The following is a 21,034-nucleotide window of genomic DNA, read 5'->3' as shown; positions in this document are numbered from 1 at the left end:
GATGTCACTCCCTCTGAACATCTTCAAACAAACAAACAGCAGTTTCCCTTTTCCTTTCCACCGTTCTTGCTTCTTTTCTTAGCTGTCCCAGAAATAGCAGCAGTCGGGTCGGAGGCCGCTCAGCCGTCAGTCAGCCCGACCTGAACAGCTGCTCTCTCACACAGAGAGAGATGGAGGCTGAGATATGGAGGAGCCGGGTGGGGGAAGGAGAGGGGAGAGAACGAAAGAGACTCCAGGTTTTTGTGTGATGCTTTTTCACCGTGGGGACAGGGGGCCACGGTGATACAATCCAATAGAGCCGCTGTACAAAAACCTCCTCCCATTGACGCCCATTGTGTAGACTGCTACATGCTACCTGGGACACTTGGAAGAGCAGAAAATCAATAATCTGAAGGTGCGTAAAATGTCAGGCCGAACTGGAACTGGAAAGTCAACATTTATGGACAAATTGGCTGAAAATGAGTTTTTAAAAAATAAGTTTAAAATCATATGTGGAGCATTGGGATGCTTCTTTTATTCATCCTGACAAAAGCAACATATTTGGACATGATGAAGCTCATCCTGCATGTTGAAACCTTCTTCATCCTCTGGATTATTACACTGTGCTTCAACATGAGGGTCATGGAAAGTTTTGAGACTTTTTGGTAGAGGAGACATTCAGTGTGACTCTGGATCTGAAGCTTACTTTGGAAAGGGAACAAAACTCACTGTTGTGGGTAAGTAGCATCTCTCACTGCTGCAGTGCACTGGTACACACTTACAATCGTTGAAATGTTGGAATGAAAGTGAAGACAAAAAACTGTTGTTGTTAAAAGCTGAAATATTGAGCTGAAGTGAAAACACTGTGACCTACACTGAACCTGCTTACTTTGGCCAAGGAACCAAACTGACTGTTCTCGGTAAATATTTCAGTTTATTATTGAGTTTTGTTAAATGTCACATTGCTGTAGAGTCTTAGGATGAACAGAAGTATTGGAAAAACCTTCCAAAGATAATTGTGGTAGAAAGACTCAGGAGTTTCATGCTCAGTATTTCTGCACTGTGACAATGCAAACGAGGCTTACTTTGGAAAAGGAACCAAACTGACTGTTCTGGGTAAGTCGAGGATGGTTCAGATGAACTAGTGCAATAAGATGTGTCATCGGGGTGGTGCATTGAGAAACTTCGTGTACTTTTTAGTTCAAGTTCAGCTCAGTGGTTTTTGATGTTAAGCTTAAGCGCTGTGCCGATAACGAAGCCTACTTCGGTCAGGGAACTAAACTGACTGTTCTGGGTAAGTAAGACTTCAAACCTTCTTCTGATTCATTCTCTGGTATAAAGGTCTGGTGTCTGGGGGGAAGTTTTGTGTTACATTAAAGTTGTAAAAAAACAGACTGCAGTGCAGTAAATGTTGGTATTTCAATTTGAACAAACAAATACATTTAATACAATAAAGGAAATTTGAAAGCAACAAAATTCAAAGACGCAAAGTAAAAGCAGCATCTTGTGCTGTTTTGAGCACTGATCAAGTTCACTGTGACTCTGGTTATGAAGCCTTCTTCGGTGGAGGAACTAAGTTAACAGTTCTAGGTAAGAAATATATTTTCTACATCCAGTCGTTGATAAAGTCGATGGCAAGACATCGGAACAAATGTAACAGGCTTTGCAATCGGAGTCGTTCCAAAACAAACTTTATGTACCCGAACTTCTGTTTAGAGCTTTTTGCTCCTAAGCTTAAACACTGTGTCAGTACGAAGCCTACTTCGGTCAGGGAACTAAACTAACTGTTCTCGGTAAGTAAAACGTTTAAAGTTCATGAAATACTGCTCAGGTATGATATTGTGCATATGTCTCGGATACTGTGAAATGCTGGAAGAGTTTTTGTATCAGTGGAAAGTCTCTGTGCTCCTACTCCGAGGCTTTCTTTGGAGCTGGAACTAAACTCACTGTTTTAGGTAAGAAAACCTGCACAAAAACGTCTCAGAGAAGAAGATTATCAGCTTGTTTATATGTTAAAATTATGGTCAGTACTAAGAATTTGTTAAATAGATTATATTTAATAGTGAACAAAAGTGTATGAAGTTGAAAGAAGTTATTTTAGAAGTTAGTTTGTGCCAGTAAAAACCAGCGTAGTCTATGTTCTCCAGTAAAAGTACAGCAGCAATGAAACATTTGGCTCTACGCCCAGATTATTCCTCTAAAGCCGGTTCTTATCACCTCTGTGAGGCACTGTGAGCTCACAGTCTGAGGCTTACTTTGGAGCTGGAACTAGACTCACCGTTCTAGGTAAGACAGTTCAACTGATTTGATGTACACTGACATATTGAATCAAAAGATATCAGAGAGAATGATATCAAATTAAAACTACCAGTTATGTTTGTTTAATCTTATGCTCGACCTTAAATGAGCAGTTTAATGATATTGAGATTTAATTTGGTGTAAGCCTTTCTTGTTCAGTTTTGTGCGCACAGTTAGTTTTTAGTTAACCTGAAAAAAAGAGCACAAAGACAGTCGACAGCTCTCAGTGCTGGAAGCCGGAGCAGTCTTTCTTGTATAGCCTCGTATCAGCGTGAACAACTACGAGTCTGCTTACTTTGGCAGTGGCACCAGACTGACAGTGTTGGGTAAGAAAATGATGAAAATGATAAAAATGATAAAAAGTCATATGCATCAATTGTATTTTCCTGAGCTTCATTGATCCTAAATCTGCTGAATTATTGAGAAAATAATATGTTTCATATTTTATTCAGTGACTGCTGTGTAGGTTCTTTGTCAAAAGTGGCAAAGAAAATCTAAAATCTACGTAATACGATAAATCTCTCAGTTGTACAGCAAAAAAAGTTACATTCGCTCCAGACACCGACTTTGTTATGTTCATTCATTAGTGACGAAAACTTTTGCACTAAAAGTATTCACGACAGCCAACGTTGTGTCATATAACAGTGCTTCTTTACTTCCATCGGTCAAGAAGTAAACAGAAAAAGGTATTTTTTTATAACTGTGCCATAAATGGTGATGTACTGTATGTGTGGTTGGTAAAAGAAAACCACAAATTAAGTTTAAAAAACCAACCAAGCTCGGCTTAATCAGCTGTTGTAGTCAGTTATTTACACTCCAGTCAGCGGTGTGCTCCAGCAGCTTTCCTGCTTATTTTGGAGAGGGAACCAAACTGACAGTTCTTGGTAAGATAATAAAGAATTGTTGATTGCTTTCAATACGAGTACAAAAACAGCCATGTTGTTGTGGTTATTAGATGTAAAATGTTTCAGGTTTCTCTTTGGATCTGCAGGACTTTGACCGTGCAGCTTTAATTTAGTGATTCATGTCATTTTGTCGTTGCAGAACATGGACTTTATATCACCAAACCTACAGTCAACGTGCTTCCACCTTCTCCAAAGGAGTGTAAATACTCAAAAGACGAGAGGAAGAAGAAGACCATTGTTTGTGTGGCCAGTGGATTCTACCCAGACCATGTCGGTGTAACCTGGAAGATCGACGGGCAGGAGATCGTTGAGAAGGAGCTCAGCAAGGACGAGATCACCAGTGTGGCAACCGACAGCGTTGCCCTCCGGGACGGAGACTATTACAAAATCACCAGCAGGCTGAGGGTCTCTTACAACGACTGGTTCACACTCGACAAAGAGTTCACCTGCAACGTCAGCTTCTTCAATGGGAAGCATACTGAACATTATTCAGACTCAATTGATGGGGTAAAAGGTAGGTTTCATTTGAAAGTCAGAAATGACCTCAACATGTTCTCTTTGCAACTGCAAATACATCAACAGCCATCTGTCTAATGCTTTTCTTCTTCTTCCATCAGCTAAAGAAGCAGTCCTGACAAGAGGTAAACATTTTCTGTGTTTCCTGAACACCTCAATGCATCATCACTACTATTTAGAGTCCCGTTTGGTCGTTGAATCGTGTCACTAAATGTTTGAACTTTCTGCAGAGAAATACTTGAGGGTCACACAGGCTGCCAAATTCTCCTACGCTGTTTTCATCATCAAGAGCAGCGTCTATGGAGCCTTCGTGGCGTTCCTGGTGTGGAGGCTTCAGGTTTGTTCCACATGGTCTCCATGTTGTTTCCTGTCCCTTCACCTTCGATCAAACATGCACACACATTCTATTATTTGTCCTGTAAAAAAAACAGGCCTTGTACATTTTAACATGTGAATGAAGGAGTGATAAAAAAAAAAGAGCTTGTGACGTTGTGACATCGTGTCCTTTCTGTCTGTTGCAGAGTTCAGCCGGGAAGCAGAACGACTGAGAGCCGAGCTGAAGCCTGAACAGACGATCTTCATCTTTCTGTAAATAGACTTTATCGTTTGATTTGCACGGCTTTGTATGTCACAGCATATTTGCGTTCATGTAGAAATTAGCCAGTAAAAAGTTCCTCACATCAGAGGAACATATTCCTATTTGCAGTGTTAAAGCCATCACTGGCATGGAAGAATATTAGGTGTGCATTCTTTTACAAACACGTGTACTGTACGTTTGTGCTTGTGAATTATTTGATGCTTGATTTTCTTCTCAATAAAAGTACGTCAGATTGAATGACTTATTGATTTTGATCTATATTTGTCCTAAAAATGACAATGAAGTTTACATCAATCTAAATCAGAAAGGTTTATGCATTAACCTTCATTTCAGACTAAAGTTGAAACAAGCTAGGATTAAGCAGATCTATAGCGACATCAGTCAGTCGCTCCAAACCGTGCTGATATGCAGCTGTGATGCTCTCACAGCTCCTCAGACACTGATCATCACTTTTTCCACAAATGGTTTGAGATATTTTTAGCTGAACGCCTTTCTGCCTCTTTTCTGAGAAATCCGTTATTTCTTATCTCCATGATGTTGAAACATCTCAGCTCAGGGAAACTTCAAAAGCAGGTTCATTTGAGTCATAACATTTTCCAACCAGCAAACAGAGAGGTGACTCAAGTCTCCGATTACAATTACTTCATCAATTAAATCGACAAATTCATTTTCTAGAAATCATTTGACTTTATAAAAGTCGTACATCTAGTGCGAGAAGCTTATGAGGGTTTAAGTTCTCTTCATGAATAAAGAAGTTGTTCCTTTAGTTGAAACACGTTCAGCAGGAAAGTAAATGTAAGAGTGTGAGGCGACCACACGACAACAGGAAGTCAGCGTCCTCATCTGAGAACAGAAGGAGGTCAGAGCTGTTGTTGGTGAGGGAGACAAACCGGAGCTTGAAAGCCTGCAGAGGAGCAGAGAGCGACAGCAGAGGAGAGGATGTGGTCACAGAGCAGCCTGCACATCGCTCTCTGTGCTGAGAAACGACGAAGGTGCAAACCTCCACTTCACCACAACCTCCGGCTCTCAGAGCACAGCTGCACCCCCCCTCACTGCCAAGCAAGTCTCTGAGCAAACAGCTGGAAAAACCTCCATTTCTGTGTCAACTGAAGCTACAGAATGAACATACATGTGTGTTATATCTGTTACAACAGCTGTTTACTTCTGTTTACAACATCTGGTGCAGAAATATGCATTTGAACCTTTTTGCTTTGCAGTAGATTAGAGATGTGAAATACATTTTTCGGCCGTCGCAGACTGAATTATCAGAAAAAAAAACGAAATGATGAAAAAACTGAGGGTGTTTCAAAGTCAACTCCTCTACAAATCATCTTCATATGAATCACTACAAAAAGACACAACAGTACACTATATTTGAATGACTCTGAAAATGAGATCATATTGGTTTTAACGAACATAAGGTTTAGCACCACACACTACCAGTCCCAGCTGTGGCGACATTGGTACAGCTGTCTCTTTGTAAGGCATTGGCTTATGCACTTTTATTGTTTGTGTCTGTCTTTTTATGTATTTGTTCTTTTTTAAGACTCCAGTGGGACTCAAACTGAGGAAGAACACGTTCGACGTTCTCCAGTTGTCTCCTTGAAAAACATGTTTGTGCTTCATCGAGTGACATAAACAGGAAACGATGTGTGTGAAGATGCAACAGAAGCATGGTGTGTGTGTAACATCTGTGAGCTGGATAATTATATCTCCTCCTGCAAAGCCTGATCTTTACAAGTTGTTGCTTTCCATCCGTCAGTTACAAAATAGAATTTCACACTTTCTCTGCATTGTTTGTAAAGTGTCAGAAAAAAGCAAAACCACCAGTAAATTTAAAGACTCTCACCTCATAGGTTCATAATAAAAGATCATAATAAAAGCTGTAAACCATATTTTAATCTTCTGGGTATATTTAAAAATCATCATTATCACTATTGTGTTTATAGACAATATTAAAGAAACTTAAGTCGATCAAAACAAAAACGTTTGGAACGTTTGGAAGTATTTGTTTAGAAAAATATATAAAACCGCATAATCATAGTTGTCTGAAGTTTCCAAAGAAAGAAGGTGTGCACATATTTGCATGCGGGTTAAGTTCTGAAATATAGTATAGCAATACAATTATCTTAAAATGTATAATAGCTTGAATGAAATAATAACAAATGATGAAGATGAACAAACAAAGCCGAACTGATACTGATCGTCTGGCACACCTGGTATTATCAGCAGTAGATTAGAGCAAAAACAGAACTTTAAACAGCAACCGTGCCTCTGTCATTATTTAGAGTAACCACATCTGTATTTTAGGAAGTTTAAATACGAGGCAGGAAGGTCTCTCTTTAAGGTGGATATCAACTTCTTTGACTGGAAAGATGATGCGTAGTACAGTAGATTGAGACTTTATTAAACTGCAACAAGAAACAGGTGTTAGATCTTCACTGACACTTCAGCAACTAAACACAGCAGAATGACACATTCCATTTGTCGTGGTGAACAACCCTTTGTAGTGCAAACCGACGTGTAGGATTCATGCAGTTATTCAAGCAAAAACTGGTTTTGAATAAAGGTTTTTTAAATATAAAATAATAATATAAAACCTAAATAATACAGAGTTAAAATTAAAAAGAATTCTTCTACGTGACAGAATCAGCAACAACAACAACCCTGTATCAGTGAAACGTCAGCATATTGAGGTTGAGGTTGTACAGCAGATTATGGAGAATGATTTACATCATGTTTAGGAACCTGAACGATGAATCTTTATCATTCAACAGAAGACAGAACAGGTCCACAAGGTTCAGTGAATGACTTCATATAGCAGATGGCTGATGTTGATTTTATCACATTTAATAGACTTCAGAAGTTTACTCCAAAATCTCCTCAGCACCATCCCATCAGTTCACATTTCCCAATTATTCATTATTAATTAAATATTAAACACCAATATTCTGTATGTCCAGGAGGACGTGAACCTCTCACACAGTTTTATATTGAGATATGCAAAAATACAGGTAAATATTTAGTGATGCAGATATACAGAGAATGCATTCTCTCTTTATCCAACATGTGAGGCAACACACACACACACACACACACACACACACACACACACACACACACACACACACACACACACACACACACACACACACACACACACACACACACACAGTTTTAGAATAGAATGCAATAAAATTCCTTTATCGTCAATGCACAAAGTACAACAAAGTTAAGCAGCAATCGAACAGACACAACCAGTAATCAAAATAAAGAAGAATAAAAATGTATACGAAATACGTATTTGCTGATTTCTGATGAATTGAATAAAAGATAAATCAAGCGATGCATTTTAAGCTTCATGTGACACAAGTTACTATTAGCAATCGTTTCTGTAAATTTCGGTGAAATAAAACAAAAAAACACGAATTTCATGGTTAAACTTCACAAAGCTTTTACTCACTGAATGCACCAACAGTATTTTTCACAGCAGCAGGGGGAGACACACCTCAACAACCAAAACAAGGATAACAACTTACACTGGAATGGACAACACCCGCTTCAGTGTTCGTCCCTTGTGATAAAGTTATCTGTGATGTAGATTACTGATCACTGTTCACTATGATGTACCAGCGCTGCGCTGTCGTCTACAGGTAAAGCACTCACACGACCTGACAATGCCACATCATCTTTAACATGATGTTAATGCTTTTCTTATTCTGCTTCTGTCTTCTGCCATGATTCAAAAAAATACAGCAAACAAAGTAAGACGCCGCGGAGCTAAAGACTATCGCAGGGCCGTGTTAATACTAGGCAATCGAAATGCTCCCAATCTCGTATAATGCACCTTTAAGAGTGACTCTGTTGCCAGTGAGATCAACTCTTCACAAAACACAACTTATGATCACATTCTTTGGGTCAAACAAGATGAACACAGGCCTCCGAAGCTTTTATCGGAATGTAAATTGTGTAAATCTCGAGGACGTGCAAGGAAAATTGAATTTGTCGTAACAAAAAATAGTGCACATCCCATGATGGACCCTGGCTTCTACAGCTTCTCATTGTTCAGTGGAGTTCTCACTGATCAGAAAGTAAATATACTGTGATGTACTGCAGGGGGAGCCCCAATACCACTAGTAGTACCATCTTTGTGCGATACTGAAGGCTCTGATGCAGCTGACAGGATGACGTCACACGACGCACTGACCCTCCTATCTGCAGCTCTTCACATCGAGTACCAGCTGGTTTCTGTCAGACAGAACATGGATATCATCATCAATAAACAAGGCCTCCTCAGATGGTTCATATTTTTGCTGTGGACTACAGGTAAATTACAATAAAATCAACTGTGGACTGATTGATGAATATACATTGACATTACCTTATTTTCATATTTTTGCAGTTATTGTAATTGAAAATGATGTTGATGTGACGTCAGAGGATACAACTCTTTTATCACTCAGGTCTAACTGATGGGAGTGATGTCATCCAGACTTTAATACTTTGGGAAAACAAGGGCGTCAACGCAACAATGAGCTGCAGCCACACCAAGGGTGCTCAGTACTACCAGATGTACTGGTACAGACAGCTGCCAGGAGTTGCACTGGAACTAGTAGTGTACACATCACTCGGCAGAACCGAAAACCGCTGGTTTGGAAATTTCAGCGGAGAGAAATATCCAGCAACCAAGCCGGACCCTACGAGTGGGACGTTCACAGTGAAGAACCTGCAGCCAGAAGATGAAGGCTTGTACTTCTGTGCCGTCAGTGACCACAGTGATACAGATGCTCTCAATAGCTGAACAAAAACCACACAGTGCACTGTAAACATAACCGTTACAATGATCTCATGTGCTGTAGGGGGACCTCGAGGACCACAAATACTCACAGTGACACAACGTGGAGGACTGAACATCCCACATGTGACACTCCCACCACCTGCAGATGTTTAGATCTCGAACCCCACTGACAGTTACATTACACCTGTTGACGTCATCAAACATGGCCTCCTGATCTTTTTCACACTTCTGCTCTAGAGAAAAGGTAACTACACTATAGCCTTTAGCCGTTGCTGTTGAAAATCATGTTAAATCCGCTAGTTTCAAATGTTGACTTGCGGTGACTTAATGTGTTTTACACACAGGTGTAATTGCTGGTGATCATGTCACCCAGACTGACATGTGGAAGCTGAATAAACTGATGGCACATCTGTTTGTGAGTCTATTTCTCAGCTGTACTGTAGGGGGAAATAATTAATTAATAATTAATTTAGAAATAATTATTCTACATGTGCTTTACAAGTATTGTAACTCACTAACCTTTCACTGTCAATGTATGTTCGTTTAAATGTCTGTATTTTGCTGTGTTATTATTGACAATATGTCAAATTGTTATTGTTTGTTGTTCAATACATTTTTTTAAAAATAAACCATCGACCAAACAGCCGTGTCACCTTTCCCAAAACTTGTGACAACCCACACGTTATATGGGTTGCCATCATTCTAAACAGTACAATGCATATCATCCATATTTACAACCTGCATTCCTTTAGTCTGCAGTATGAAAGTGTTTATCGTTGCCATGGGCAACAAGTACCAATTGAAGTTAGCCCGCAATTAGCTTGTTGACAAAAACGAGTGGCCATACCATTATAATTCGGTCTTTTTTTAATAAACTAATTACAACTACCAACAGTCATGCCTTCAATGACCTTAATGTATTGTCATATAATGTCAAATAACGACAAATAAAGGCTAAACTACCGCGGAATCCGCTCCGAAATGCTGGCAGCTGCCACAAGATGCTAGTGGCAGCGGCAACATACAGTGGCAATCACTTCCTGTTGCAGGCCCAGCTGCCACGGAAAGTCGTGGCAGCTGAGCTTGCAACAGGAAGTGCCTGTACTAGCTGCCGCTGCCGCTGCCACGATTTGAGCCAGCTCCTACTGCCCATCTATCAGCGGCTAGTTTCACATCAACAATGACTGTCTTCGCTGATTTCAATGGAAAACACGCCAGTATTTCAATTAATATTTTGAAAATTTACTGCGTTTAACTTGTTTATGCCACAGAGCAGCTTCTAGCGCAGATAACGGAGCCTGCCACTGGTAAGCTTACCTTCACTTGTCTAGCCTGTTCGGTAGGTTGTTTAGGAGCTAGCTAGCTGCTCAGAGACTGCTAGCCTAGGCCTCAATCTTTGTATTTAGTCAAGCATGGTCTTGGCGGACAGATCGGAGTCCGTCGCTCTTTGAACGGGTCCACGTTGGTTTCGCCCTCTGCCTCATATGTCGCACCGAAGCGGCTCTCGTAAAATATATGCCCGGGGAGGGAGCACATTAAGTTGCTTCTTAGCTAGCTTGTAATGTCAGCTTCCGCAATAAAACAACTTGCAGCATATACAAATATGCTATGCAGCTATCTCAAACTTGTTCAACGCCAGCTAATCATGTGTGTTTGCGAGGGAGATTATTCTTGCAGATCTATAGGACTGCACGTGCTTTGATTTGCCGTAAAGCCTTAAACTTGCAGATATGTGATTTATGAAATGGTTGTTATGACTCTGTACAGTGCACCACTCCTTATTGTCAACCCTGTGACTAATCCAATCACTGAGCAACTTATTATTATTAACTTCATTACTAGCTGATGCTCTGCCGGTGAATTCTACCCTATGTGATACATATCACAGGCTCATTTAATAAATCATTTTACACCCATTAGTCAATACATATGATTACATATTTTGACATTCTAGATCGGCCTTCTCAGTCACAGTGATCCGCTTCCTTGTAAACAGATTAAAACACAAGGAGACGAATCATAAAACCGGTCGCATATCTGGGAGAAGTGAGCCGTGGGTGTGTCTGCGATGGCTGGTGGAAGGAGAGGGGCGAACCGTACCACGTACTGCAGACCTCCACTAAGCAATGAACCAGGCTCGGTCAGCAACGGCAACCACTCAACCAGCTCCCCGGTCACAGGGGTGCGATCCCGGACAAGGTGAGCTCTGATGCACCGCTGCTTCAACACACACTGAGAGAGTTAAGAGATGAATATTGGAGTCTTGACGGACTGCCCCTCATCTGGGCTGCAGGAATGAACTATGGGTACATCCCAAGTCTCTTAATCCCCGTTTCCCTCACTCGTCTCAAGTCCCTCCCAAGGAAACAATGGGAGGAGAGAGGAAATATGTGTCATGGGACATGGGACATGAGACGTCCTTTCCTTTGTACCGTCACGTGAATTGAGGTCAGGTCTGATCACAGCTGGATCAGCTGTCAGTCTGCTTTAACAGCTGGAGAGACTTTTGAGAAGTTTGTGTCTGTACATATGATCACTGTACTTAATAATAGCAACTAATAACTAATAAATACACACAGTAATCATCACTGTAGATGTTTTCTCTCTGTAGCCTGTTACCTGTTTAACAAACTGTGTTCTGTTTATAAGCACAGGATCGATTTCTACCGGCAGAATGCATTTGTCTTATTCATGAATTATTTGCGTCTGTACGTTTTTAAAATTCTGATTGTGACGTCATTATTAAATAACCCAGAATATTATTATGGGTTCTCTTGAACACTGGAATTCATTTATTAGGCTCCATGTTTGAAATTATAAAACTCATCAAACCCTCGTTTTGTCTCTCCAGCTCTCTGACTTTAATTGGATCCATAATACAAGTTATTGAGGGAAATATCAGATCATGAAAAGACAAATCTTTCCAATAAATGAAGAAAGTTGTTTGTGGTCCTTTTGTTGTTCAGTCCTACAATAAACACATTTAAACCAGATGAATCAGAAAACTAATCAAATATAAAACTAGAGTTTAATCTCTGATCTGTCTTCACTGGCCATCATCAGAAACAGGAAAGGACGTCTCTGATCTGTCAAACTCCAGTGATATTTAGAAAAATCCGATCAGTCCGATCAGCTGCAGCATCCAATCACATACCTGATGAACAATGAGGGAGCGTGTCAGCCATTAACACACTCCCTGGAAGGGCTCAAGACTCCTCGGAGATCCCTCCTCGCTCCTCAGAGCAGAGATAAGAGCTTTGGGACGGCCGTCAATATGGCGGAGCAGAATAACTTCCAGTTCGAGCGAGGAAATGACAAATAAGAGACTTGGGATGTACCCCTATGACACGGATGTGTCCTACTCCAGTTGTCCCATATTGCCACAGAGTGGTACACGCGTCACAATAAAACGGCTGTGTTTGGTCTGCAGGAATGGCTCGGGGACATGCATGTCCAACCCCCCGCTGGCTGCGCAGACGGTCGTTCCTCTGAAGCACTGTAAGATCCCGGAGTTGTCCATGGACCGCAACGTGCTGTTCGAGCTCCATCTTTTCTTCTGCCACCTCATTGCCCTCTTTGTCCATTACGTCAACATCTACAAGACTGTGTGGTGGTACCCTCCATCACACCCTCCCTCACACACATCACTGGTGAGCACTCAGTGGTCAGCTGTTGACTCACGATCATGTTATTTTTGTAGAAATTTGCATATCTTGCTGGTAGCCTGAACTGGTATTTTTAGGCTGTGCTTATTATTGTTGACAAAATAATGTAAGTGGGAGGAATAATCCTGAATCCATCTTATTATTCACAGAACTTTCACCTTATTGATTATAACATGCTGGTGTTCACAGTCATCATACTGGCAAGGAGGTTAATTGCAGCAATTGTTAAAGAGGTAAGAGTTGACTTTTTGGCTTCTACCTTTTTCAGAATTTAGCCCTCGTCCCTCACACGTGTTGCTACACATTCAAATATGAAGTCATATCACTCCGTATTTGATGCAAATGAGTCCGGCACTGTGCTTTTTCTCTTTGATTATGTTCTGTGTTGAATATTAATCGAATGGCAAAGTTGTATTCATGCGACTGTTCTGTGTCACAGGCGTCACAGAGCGGGAAACTATCCTTCCCTCATTCGATCTTTCTGGTGACGGCTCGGTTTGCTGTGCTCACGCTGACGGGCTGGAGCCTGTGCCGCTCCCTTATTTACCTCTTCAGGACGTACTCTGTCCTCAGCTTGCTCTTCCTCTGCTACCCGTGAGTGTACACAACGAGAACAAAGAGGGTTGTACTCGATTGACAGAAACTATTTTTGGTGGTTCCATGTTATCCACACGCATTTAAAAACAAGTTTCAATGCATTTGCATGTATTTCATAGTTTGTGTTCACCAGCTTCAGTTGTTTTGGTTCCTGCTGATGTGTTTGCGCTCATATTTCTTCCCATCTTTCGTGAGCTAGATTGGATACAGCCGGATATCAAATGTGTTTAAAACCAATTTTTGCTGAAACACGCTGTATATATATGGTTGGCAAACTTAAAAGTAGTCTGAACTGAGGATTGAATGATTGTTGATGCTTGTTGTCTCTAAAGCACTCCAGTGAAGAGCTTCAATTGAAACATTGCACTGTAACATCCGGTTTATTGAATATTAATAAGATGACGTTTGGATGCTGTTGTCCATGTTGTCTCCGCAGCATGAGTGTGCTTAGCATTTCAAGTTTCATGATGTGGTATTATGTAGTTTTTAAGCCACGAAGATATTTGGCGCCACATTTGTTTTTTTAACATCAGTGCAGACTGTCGTGTCACAAACTCAACCACCCTGGCTGTGTGGACGCAAGGCATCAGGTATTGATAAAAGTAAGCTGTTGTCTTTCCTCACAGATTCGGGATGTATATTCCATTCTTCCGGCTGAGCTGTGACTTCCGGCGAGCAGGTCTGCTCTCCCCCGTTGCCAGCATCGGCTCCAAGGAGGTGGGCAGCGTGGGCCGGGGCAGGGACTACTTGACTGTGCTCAAGGAGACGTGGAAGCAGCACACCAGCCAGCTGTACGGCATCCAGGCCATGCCGACTCACGCCTGCTGCCTCTCCCCGGATCTCATCCGCAAGGAGGTGGAGTACCTGAAGATGGACTTCAACTGGAGGATGAAGGAGGTGCTGGTCAGCTCGATGCTCAGTGCTTACTATGTGGCCTTCGTTCCTGTCTGGTTTGTCAAGGTGAGAAACTGTCTTAATTGTAACTTCTTTAATATCTCTTGTCTTTTATTTATTTTGTCCTCGCCTGCATATTTTCTCTCAGAGTACACAGTACGTGGACAAGCGCTGGTCTTGTGAGCTGTTCATCCTGGTGTCAGTCAGTACGTCGGTCATCCTCATGAGGCACCTGTTGCCGCCGCGATACTGCGACCTGCTTCACAAGGCTGCAGCTCACCTGGGCTGCTGGCAGAAAGTAGACCCCTCGCTCTGCTCCAATGTTCTTCAGCACATGTATGTACCACTCACGGTGTATCACTGGGCTCTAGGTCCATTTAGGGACTAATTTGATTGAAGTCCTAATCCCAATCTGCTGTCTCTCTTTGCCCAGATGGACAGAAGAGTACATGTGGCCCCAGGGGGTCCTGGTGAAACACAATAAAAACGTCTACAAGGCCATGGGTCACTATAATGTTGCAGTTCCGTCAGACGTGTCCCATTATCGCTTCTATGTGAGTTTTCCCAAATGAACACTAGACACTAGAGATTTCCTGTACTGCCTGTTTTGTAAAAAAAAAGGAAGCAACTTGCACATACCGTACTTTATCTGATGACTGCATCCTGTCACTTTCCCTCCCCTCAGTTCTTCTTCAACAAGCCTTTACGAATATTGAACATACTCATCATCCTGGAAGGTGCCATGATATTCTACCAGCTCTACTCGTTGATATGTTCAGAAAAGTGGCATCAGACGATATCACTGGCTCTGATTCTCTTCAGCAACTACTACGCCTTCTTCAAGCTACTCAGAGACAGAATCGTCCTAGGGAAGGCATACTCGTACTCAAACAGCTCATCAGACCAGAAAGTCAGTTAGATTTGACTTGTTATTGTTCACATTCACATTGGAACAACAAAAACATGCCTAAGAGCTCTGTATTTTTTCTACAAACTGCATTTTGTGTCACGTTTTTGTTCTGATCCGCCATAATTAAAAGACATATTTTTGTATTACTTTAAAGGTTTGCTTTAGTTTTCATTCTGACCACATGAAACCTCTGTGCCTGAAAAGATTAAACCCAAAATTTGAACTATTTCTCAGCCAATAGGTGGACATTTCAATTGACAGGTTGCACTTATTGACTCTTCATTGCTGAGAATGTAGTCATTTTTTAATCTTTTAATTATAATTGCTGAATAACAACATGGTATGTTTTTTTTCTTTTTCAGCTTTTGAGTATTTAAGGAAGCAAAGATTTTTAACGGAATCCAACAGTCAAATTTTTGGAATGCTAAACTTGATGCCATAAATTCAGTGGTATTGAAAATGCAACCCAGAGTACTCTGTTGTGATTAAGTGAAACGATTATGAAATTGAAATGATCAGACTTTTTCCGCATCCGTAGGGTTACACTTTTCATAAAGTGACAGATCCCTCATCTGTTGCGCTTCAAGTTTCTTGCCTTTTTTTTCCCCCCATTAAAGTTTTTCTTATCTTATCCGAGCTGAGAGTGTGGGGATGGAGGGTGTTGTATACTGTACAACGGCCTTTTTAGCTCCACCTTTACTAGCTGCATCATTAGTGATGCTTACACATTAATGTGTCACTAATCATAATCCAGTGATATGATATATATGAAATAGGCCATTCTGCATACAGAGCACTTTTACTTTTAGTAATTTAAGTATATTTTAATACTGTGGTATAGCTACTTTTACTTTTTACACCATTAGCTGACAGAAGTGTATGCATATAAGAATAAAACACTAATGGAGGTAGAGGAGTATATCGTGTTTCAAGATGTCACTGAGAGAGAGAGGATCGTAGAGGAAGATGGGGAACAATGGCGTCGCCATGTGGCCTGAGTGCATATCTTCAGTTGCCGAGTAACTACAATGGCAAAGCCACCAGGCTATGACACAAAAAATATATTTGCATCATCAGCTGATTCATTCAGCACCTTGGCAGGATGTTCGTCGCACCTGTATGACACGAAGAGTACCAACTGTCAGGACACACACGCACACAGAGAGGACTGTCCCTTTAAGAAGGATACAACACAACAGCTCTGCACGAGACGAGCGCATCGATCACGCGCTTTACATTGGACCAGTGATTATAATACATGTACACCTGTGCTACAGCGGGGATAATTCAGCAGCTAAACTGTGGTTTATAAAGATTAGTTCACGTGAGGTCTACTTAGACGTTTTTTAAATGGCGGGAGGAGAAATTTGACGGCTTCGCTCAGCCGGATTGCTTTCTGATGCCTAATTGATTCGGTAAGTCGTGCTTGTGTCACTCGTAGATGATAAATATCTTTTACACGTCTTCTCTCTCGCTGAATTCAACAATATAGTGTAGCAACCCGCGGTCTACATGTTGTGAAAGCAGTTTTTCTACAGGGTTAATACAATCCAAGTAAATAAGGATGTCGATAAGCGTGTAAAGTTGCCATTGTGTTTTACTGTAGTGGCCATCTTTGGATTCCAACGTTACTCTGAGCGGAGGCAGATAACTGCTATTATAACAGTTATTTCATCACATTGTAATGGCATGAAGCGATATTTAGGCCCAGTGCCGACACCACAGTGACATTAATGCACTCACTGTGCTGTTGCTAACAATAAACAACCACTCTACTGCAGTAGGTACTGATATCAATGAGCCAAATATACAATACCACACATAAGTGAACCTCAGACGAGAGACCATTATCCAACAGTCTTGCAATACAACCTTTTAATTTATAGTAAAATATATACATTTATTGCAGGGCTATTGCATTTAGTTGGGCCACTTCAGCTTGTAAAATGTTTTTTTTTTCTGGTCACAAACTGGGTGTAGCTAGATGAGGGTAAGACCTTTAAAATCCACTATCCTAGTGGGAGATCTCAATAATAATAATAATGCAGTGTATTGATTTTCTCCTTCAGCCATTAGTCTGAAAGCTGTATGCTCCTCTAAGGATTCATGTTACCTATCTGTGCATTCATCTGTAGTGAAGATAAAAACAAAGCCTCTGCAGTGTAGCTTGCATCATTTTTGTAGCATATAATCGGTTTGTTTGTTTGGAATAATATTTGGAAATAGGTGTCCTTCAGTTCATCTTCTCTGAGCTATTTCCACTTCGAGGCTGCTCTAAACATATCTTTCTAGGCCACCGTTTAACTCTCTTTTTACACCAGGGAAGCATTATGCAAAAAAAAAAAAGTTAGAAAATTGCTTCCATTTGAAAATGTCCTCTAAATGCAATCACATAATCTTCCTCACTGTAGCAGCCCACTAACACTGATGATTTAGATTAGTCTGTGACATGTGTATTGTTGTGATGATCTATGGACGCTGGTAAACGAATGAATGCACCACAAAATGCTTTTTTTTGTTTTTTGTTGCAGAGTGGAGAATCCTCAGCTGCAGCACTCATTCAGTCTCCACGGAGCCCTTTTCTCAGGGAGGGGGGAGACTGCAGGTTTTCAACGTCCTACCTTTGGTTTGCTTCAGGACGTCCTCTACGCCAGCCAGGCAGTCCCCCCTCATCCCCCCCCAGAGTGCTTCACTTCAAAGATAAATGATAATGGAAGACAAACGCAAGAAGCGGAGCCCAAAGGTGTCCCTCCCCCAGCCCCCTCCTCCCCCCGTCAACCCCCGCAAAGTCTCCGTCCTGCCTGCCAGCAAAAGTGCCACCTTCTCTCTCGGCCTGCCGCAGCCCCCCTCCCCCAAGAACAGAGGCAAGTTTAAGCGGTCCATAGGAGCTGCAGGACAGCCCAAAGAGGTGTTTACCGTCGTAGTGCCACCAAAGACCACCAGGTTTGTGTTGTAGAGAGCCAATAGTAGTTATGAACAGCTGCTGCACATGTTCTTTGGCTTTTAATGTCCCATCATCTCATCCATAAACGGATAACTGACTGAAGTAGTTAATGCTACATCTGAGTGTAGTAGAAAAAGTGTGCGTTATCTTTAAAGTGCCTTAGAAATAGACGACACTCACTTTGCATTGACGTTTAAAAATATACAGGGGAACGTCCACTTTAGTAATCTTTAATATCACGTCAGAAAGAATTTGTTTTGGAAGCGTGACTATACAACGAGCATTTATTGTATAATAGTGATTGCAAAACAAATATTTAGCTAAGATGCTGAATGCTAAACAAACTGAATCAAATTGAAATCAAATAGCTGTGGTGCATTGAGCTGTAATGTTAAGCCCATTGCAACAGAGTCAGAACAGCAGTAGACTGACTCAGTAATGTCTGTTACACAGTGATATTGCGAAAGCACTGTTTGCATGTGACTCGTAACTCGTAAGGCAGGATAGTGATTTACAAGAACAGATTAGGTATGCTCGTGATGTTTCTGTTTGTTTGTTTGTTTGTCTTCAGGCCTCACAAGGAGAAGCCCCGGGCCCCCCAGCCTGCAGGGCCCAGTAGAGTAGTGCAGTCTTCCCCCCTGCAGCACTCGTTCCTCACAGACGTCTCAGACGTGAGAGAGATGGAGGGAGGCCTCCTCAACCTCCTCAACGACTTCCACTCAGGCAAACTGCAGGCTTTCGGTAAGACGACCTCTATTAGAGAGGCCACCGAGGGAATATTCTGTTACGGCCGGAAAATAAAGCCAGTTGAAAAAGTGAACTGAAATCAGATAGTTATGGGGCTATTTTTACACTTCTGTTGCCATGGAAATACTCAAGACTTTGCTGTAATCCTCCTGCAAAAAAGAGAAAAGTTACACGGTTACTGGGTTTTCTAGGTAAGGTGTGCTCCTTTGAGCAGCTGGAGCATGTGCGTGAGATGCAGGAGAAGCTGGCACGACTGCACTTCAGCCTGGCCAGCCACGTGGAGGAGCTCTCAGAGGACCAGAGGAAGTGTGCCTCCGACCACAACCTGGAGCACCTGCTCTGTAACGTAAGCACAGACCACAGCAGCAAAGGTCATGCTCATCTGTGGTTGCATTTTTAATACTCTGCACATTTATGTTAAATTGCACATTTTCGCATGCCAAAACTACCCCGTAAATTACAATACATCGCGTGTTACATTATCCTCTCTGCCGTGGTGAGAACAAGCCTTCAGCTCGCTGCACCTGCTGCCAGGAATACTTGCTGGCGGAGAACTGTGCCTCGGAGCAGACGGGCTGTGAAGTGACTATTTTGTGTGGCTAAGAAGGGAAGTTGACCAGTTGCTTTTGTAAACAACACGGTCTGACTCAAATATTGACGTCGCACACACACACAGGCTGTTATGTAATGTGATCATTTAGTGATTAGTCCCCTGTACTGCCACACTGTATTCTAATCTTGTCTGTTTCTATTTTCATTACACCTCTCACCCTTTTCTTCATTTGTTCCTGCAGCTGGAGGAGCTCAGCACCTCGATGTATCCTTTTCTGCCATTCAATCACTGTTTTTGCTGTTTTTATGGGAATCACCCAGTGCTCCAGGCGCAGACACTGGTTTTAAATCATCAATTTTTACTTCAGTGTTTGTCTGTGTGAATCCTTAATGTGTTCAGACAAAAGCTCCACTTGGCTGAGAACCAGGACCTGCCCAAGACATCTGGTCCCTGACGAAGTGAGGTGCGGAGGACGGCGACCACACACACATCTTCTCCCAACATCTTACCAGTCCAGGTTGCCATGCCATTGACCCAGCTGCCTTAGTAACAGAAGGGAAATATCCACAAGAGGAGGAGAAGGAGGAGGAGCTATTTGTTCGATTTGGTCAGTGAAGCGATATAGAGACTCTAAGCAGCAGAGCATTAAATGGACACTCAACCAAAACCATAAGCCCCTCAGTTAAGGCACAAGAAGCGATCGAAGGGTTTCCATCTCACACTTGTGTTAGATGGAATACGTTGTGTCCAGGTTTTTAGCATGTTCTTGGCACAAACTAACTTGGCTCCAGTTACTCGTTACATCATTTCGGAAAAATAAATGAAACCAAGTGTAAGCTTTGGCTCGCTGCGTCCCAAAAGCACATGTCATGAAGTTGATTTCACAGTATGCCTTTGTCTGTTGCATCGTTTCAGGTTTGCCTCTCTGTTAAGAAATGTCAGCACTCGTCGACAACACCACTGTGGTTAGCTCACAACTTTAAAAGGGAGTTTGAACTTTTGCTATTATTCTGAATGCACTACCTTGTTTTTATAGCTTTGCTTTTAAAGTTTCATACTGGAATACTGGCTTTGATACATTTTAAAGGGTCTGTGAACAGATACATGTATGTTTGAACTTGCATGTAAAATGATTTATGTTTTGCCAATGTGCAATCCAGCTACTGTATTTGACACTGATGGGTTATAATAACTTGAGTTGGAGGATTTTGTGAGTACTTTAGCAGGGTTACCCTCTAAAATGACCGACTGTAACATGTATGGCAACGTGTTGTTTGATAGCACATTCAAAGAGTTAATGCGGCTGGAAGAAGTCTCTGTACAGTACAACTTCAAAATGGCAGCTACTTTTATAACCAAATGATTTGCGTTGTATTAATTCCAGACTTGGTAGCAGTGTACCGCGGCCATGATATGTAATTCCTGACAAGCTTAATAAAGTTACGAGTGATCAGAAAAATCACAGCATGTCAAGTGATTGGTGCATTTGGTTACGTAATACATTCATATACTGGTTACTCCATCTAACATCCTTTACAGCCTGCAATGTTCTGTACACATTAAAAGGGCTAATTCACCATGGTATGTGTATATGTGTGTGTATATATACATGTGTGTGTATATGTGTGTG

General features: G+C 41.6%; 2 protein-coding genes across 3 annotated transcripts; both read left to right on the top strand.

The window, feature by feature from the left end:
- Nucleotides 1-10,243: 10,243 nt before the first annotated feature.
- tmem39b (transmembrane protein 39B) lies at nucleotides 10,244-15,295 on the top strand. 2 transcript variants are annotated; one of them, XM_079286701.1, is made up of 9 exons: nucleotides 10,244-10,401; nucleotides 11,091-11,293; nucleotides 12,525-12,744; nucleotides 12,909-12,992; nucleotides 13,199-13,353; nucleotides 13,983-14,316; nucleotides 14,408-14,586; nucleotides 14,684-14,804; nucleotides 14,936-15,295. In XM_079286701.1, the coding sequence occupies exons 2-9, from the start codon at nucleotides 11,163-11,165 to the stop codon at nucleotides 15,167-15,169; spliced, it is 1,458 nt and encodes a 485-aa protein (XP_079142827.1). In that variant the 5' UTR covers nucleotides 10,244-10,401; nucleotides 11,091-11,162; the 3' UTR covers nucleotides 15,170-15,295. The 2 variants fall into 2 exon arrangements, with proteins under 2 accessions (XP_079142827.1, XP_079142826.1); XM_079286700.1 differs by having other exon boundaries at nucleotides 14,399-14,586.
- A 1,145-nt stretch (nucleotides 15,296-16,440) lies between these two features.
- Nucleotides 16,441-20,932, top strand: ccdc28b (coiled-coil domain containing 28B). Its single transcript, XM_079286260.1, has 6 exons — nucleotides 16,441-16,575; nucleotides 17,692-18,103; nucleotides 18,676-18,845; nucleotides 19,043-19,197; nucleotides 19,646-19,668; nucleotides 19,804-20,932. The coding sequence occupies exons 2-6, from the start codon at nucleotides 17,865-17,867 to the stop codon at nucleotides 19,856-19,858; spliced, it is 642 nt and encodes a 213-aa protein (XP_079142386.1). The 5' UTR covers nucleotides 16,441-16,575; nucleotides 17,692-17,864; the 3' UTR covers nucleotides 19,859-20,932.
- Nucleotides 20,933-21,034: the final 102 nt, after the last annotated feature.

This window comes from Melanostigma gelatinosum, assembly GCF_949748355.1.
Source record: "Melanostigma gelatinosum genome assembly, chromosome: 16".
In the NCBI taxonomy this organism is placed as follows: domain Eukaryota; kingdom Metazoa; phylum Chordata; class Actinopteri; order Perciformes; family Zoarcidae; genus Melanostigma; species Melanostigma gelatinosum.
This window is presented reverse-complemented; position numbering and strand designations above follow the sequence as displayed.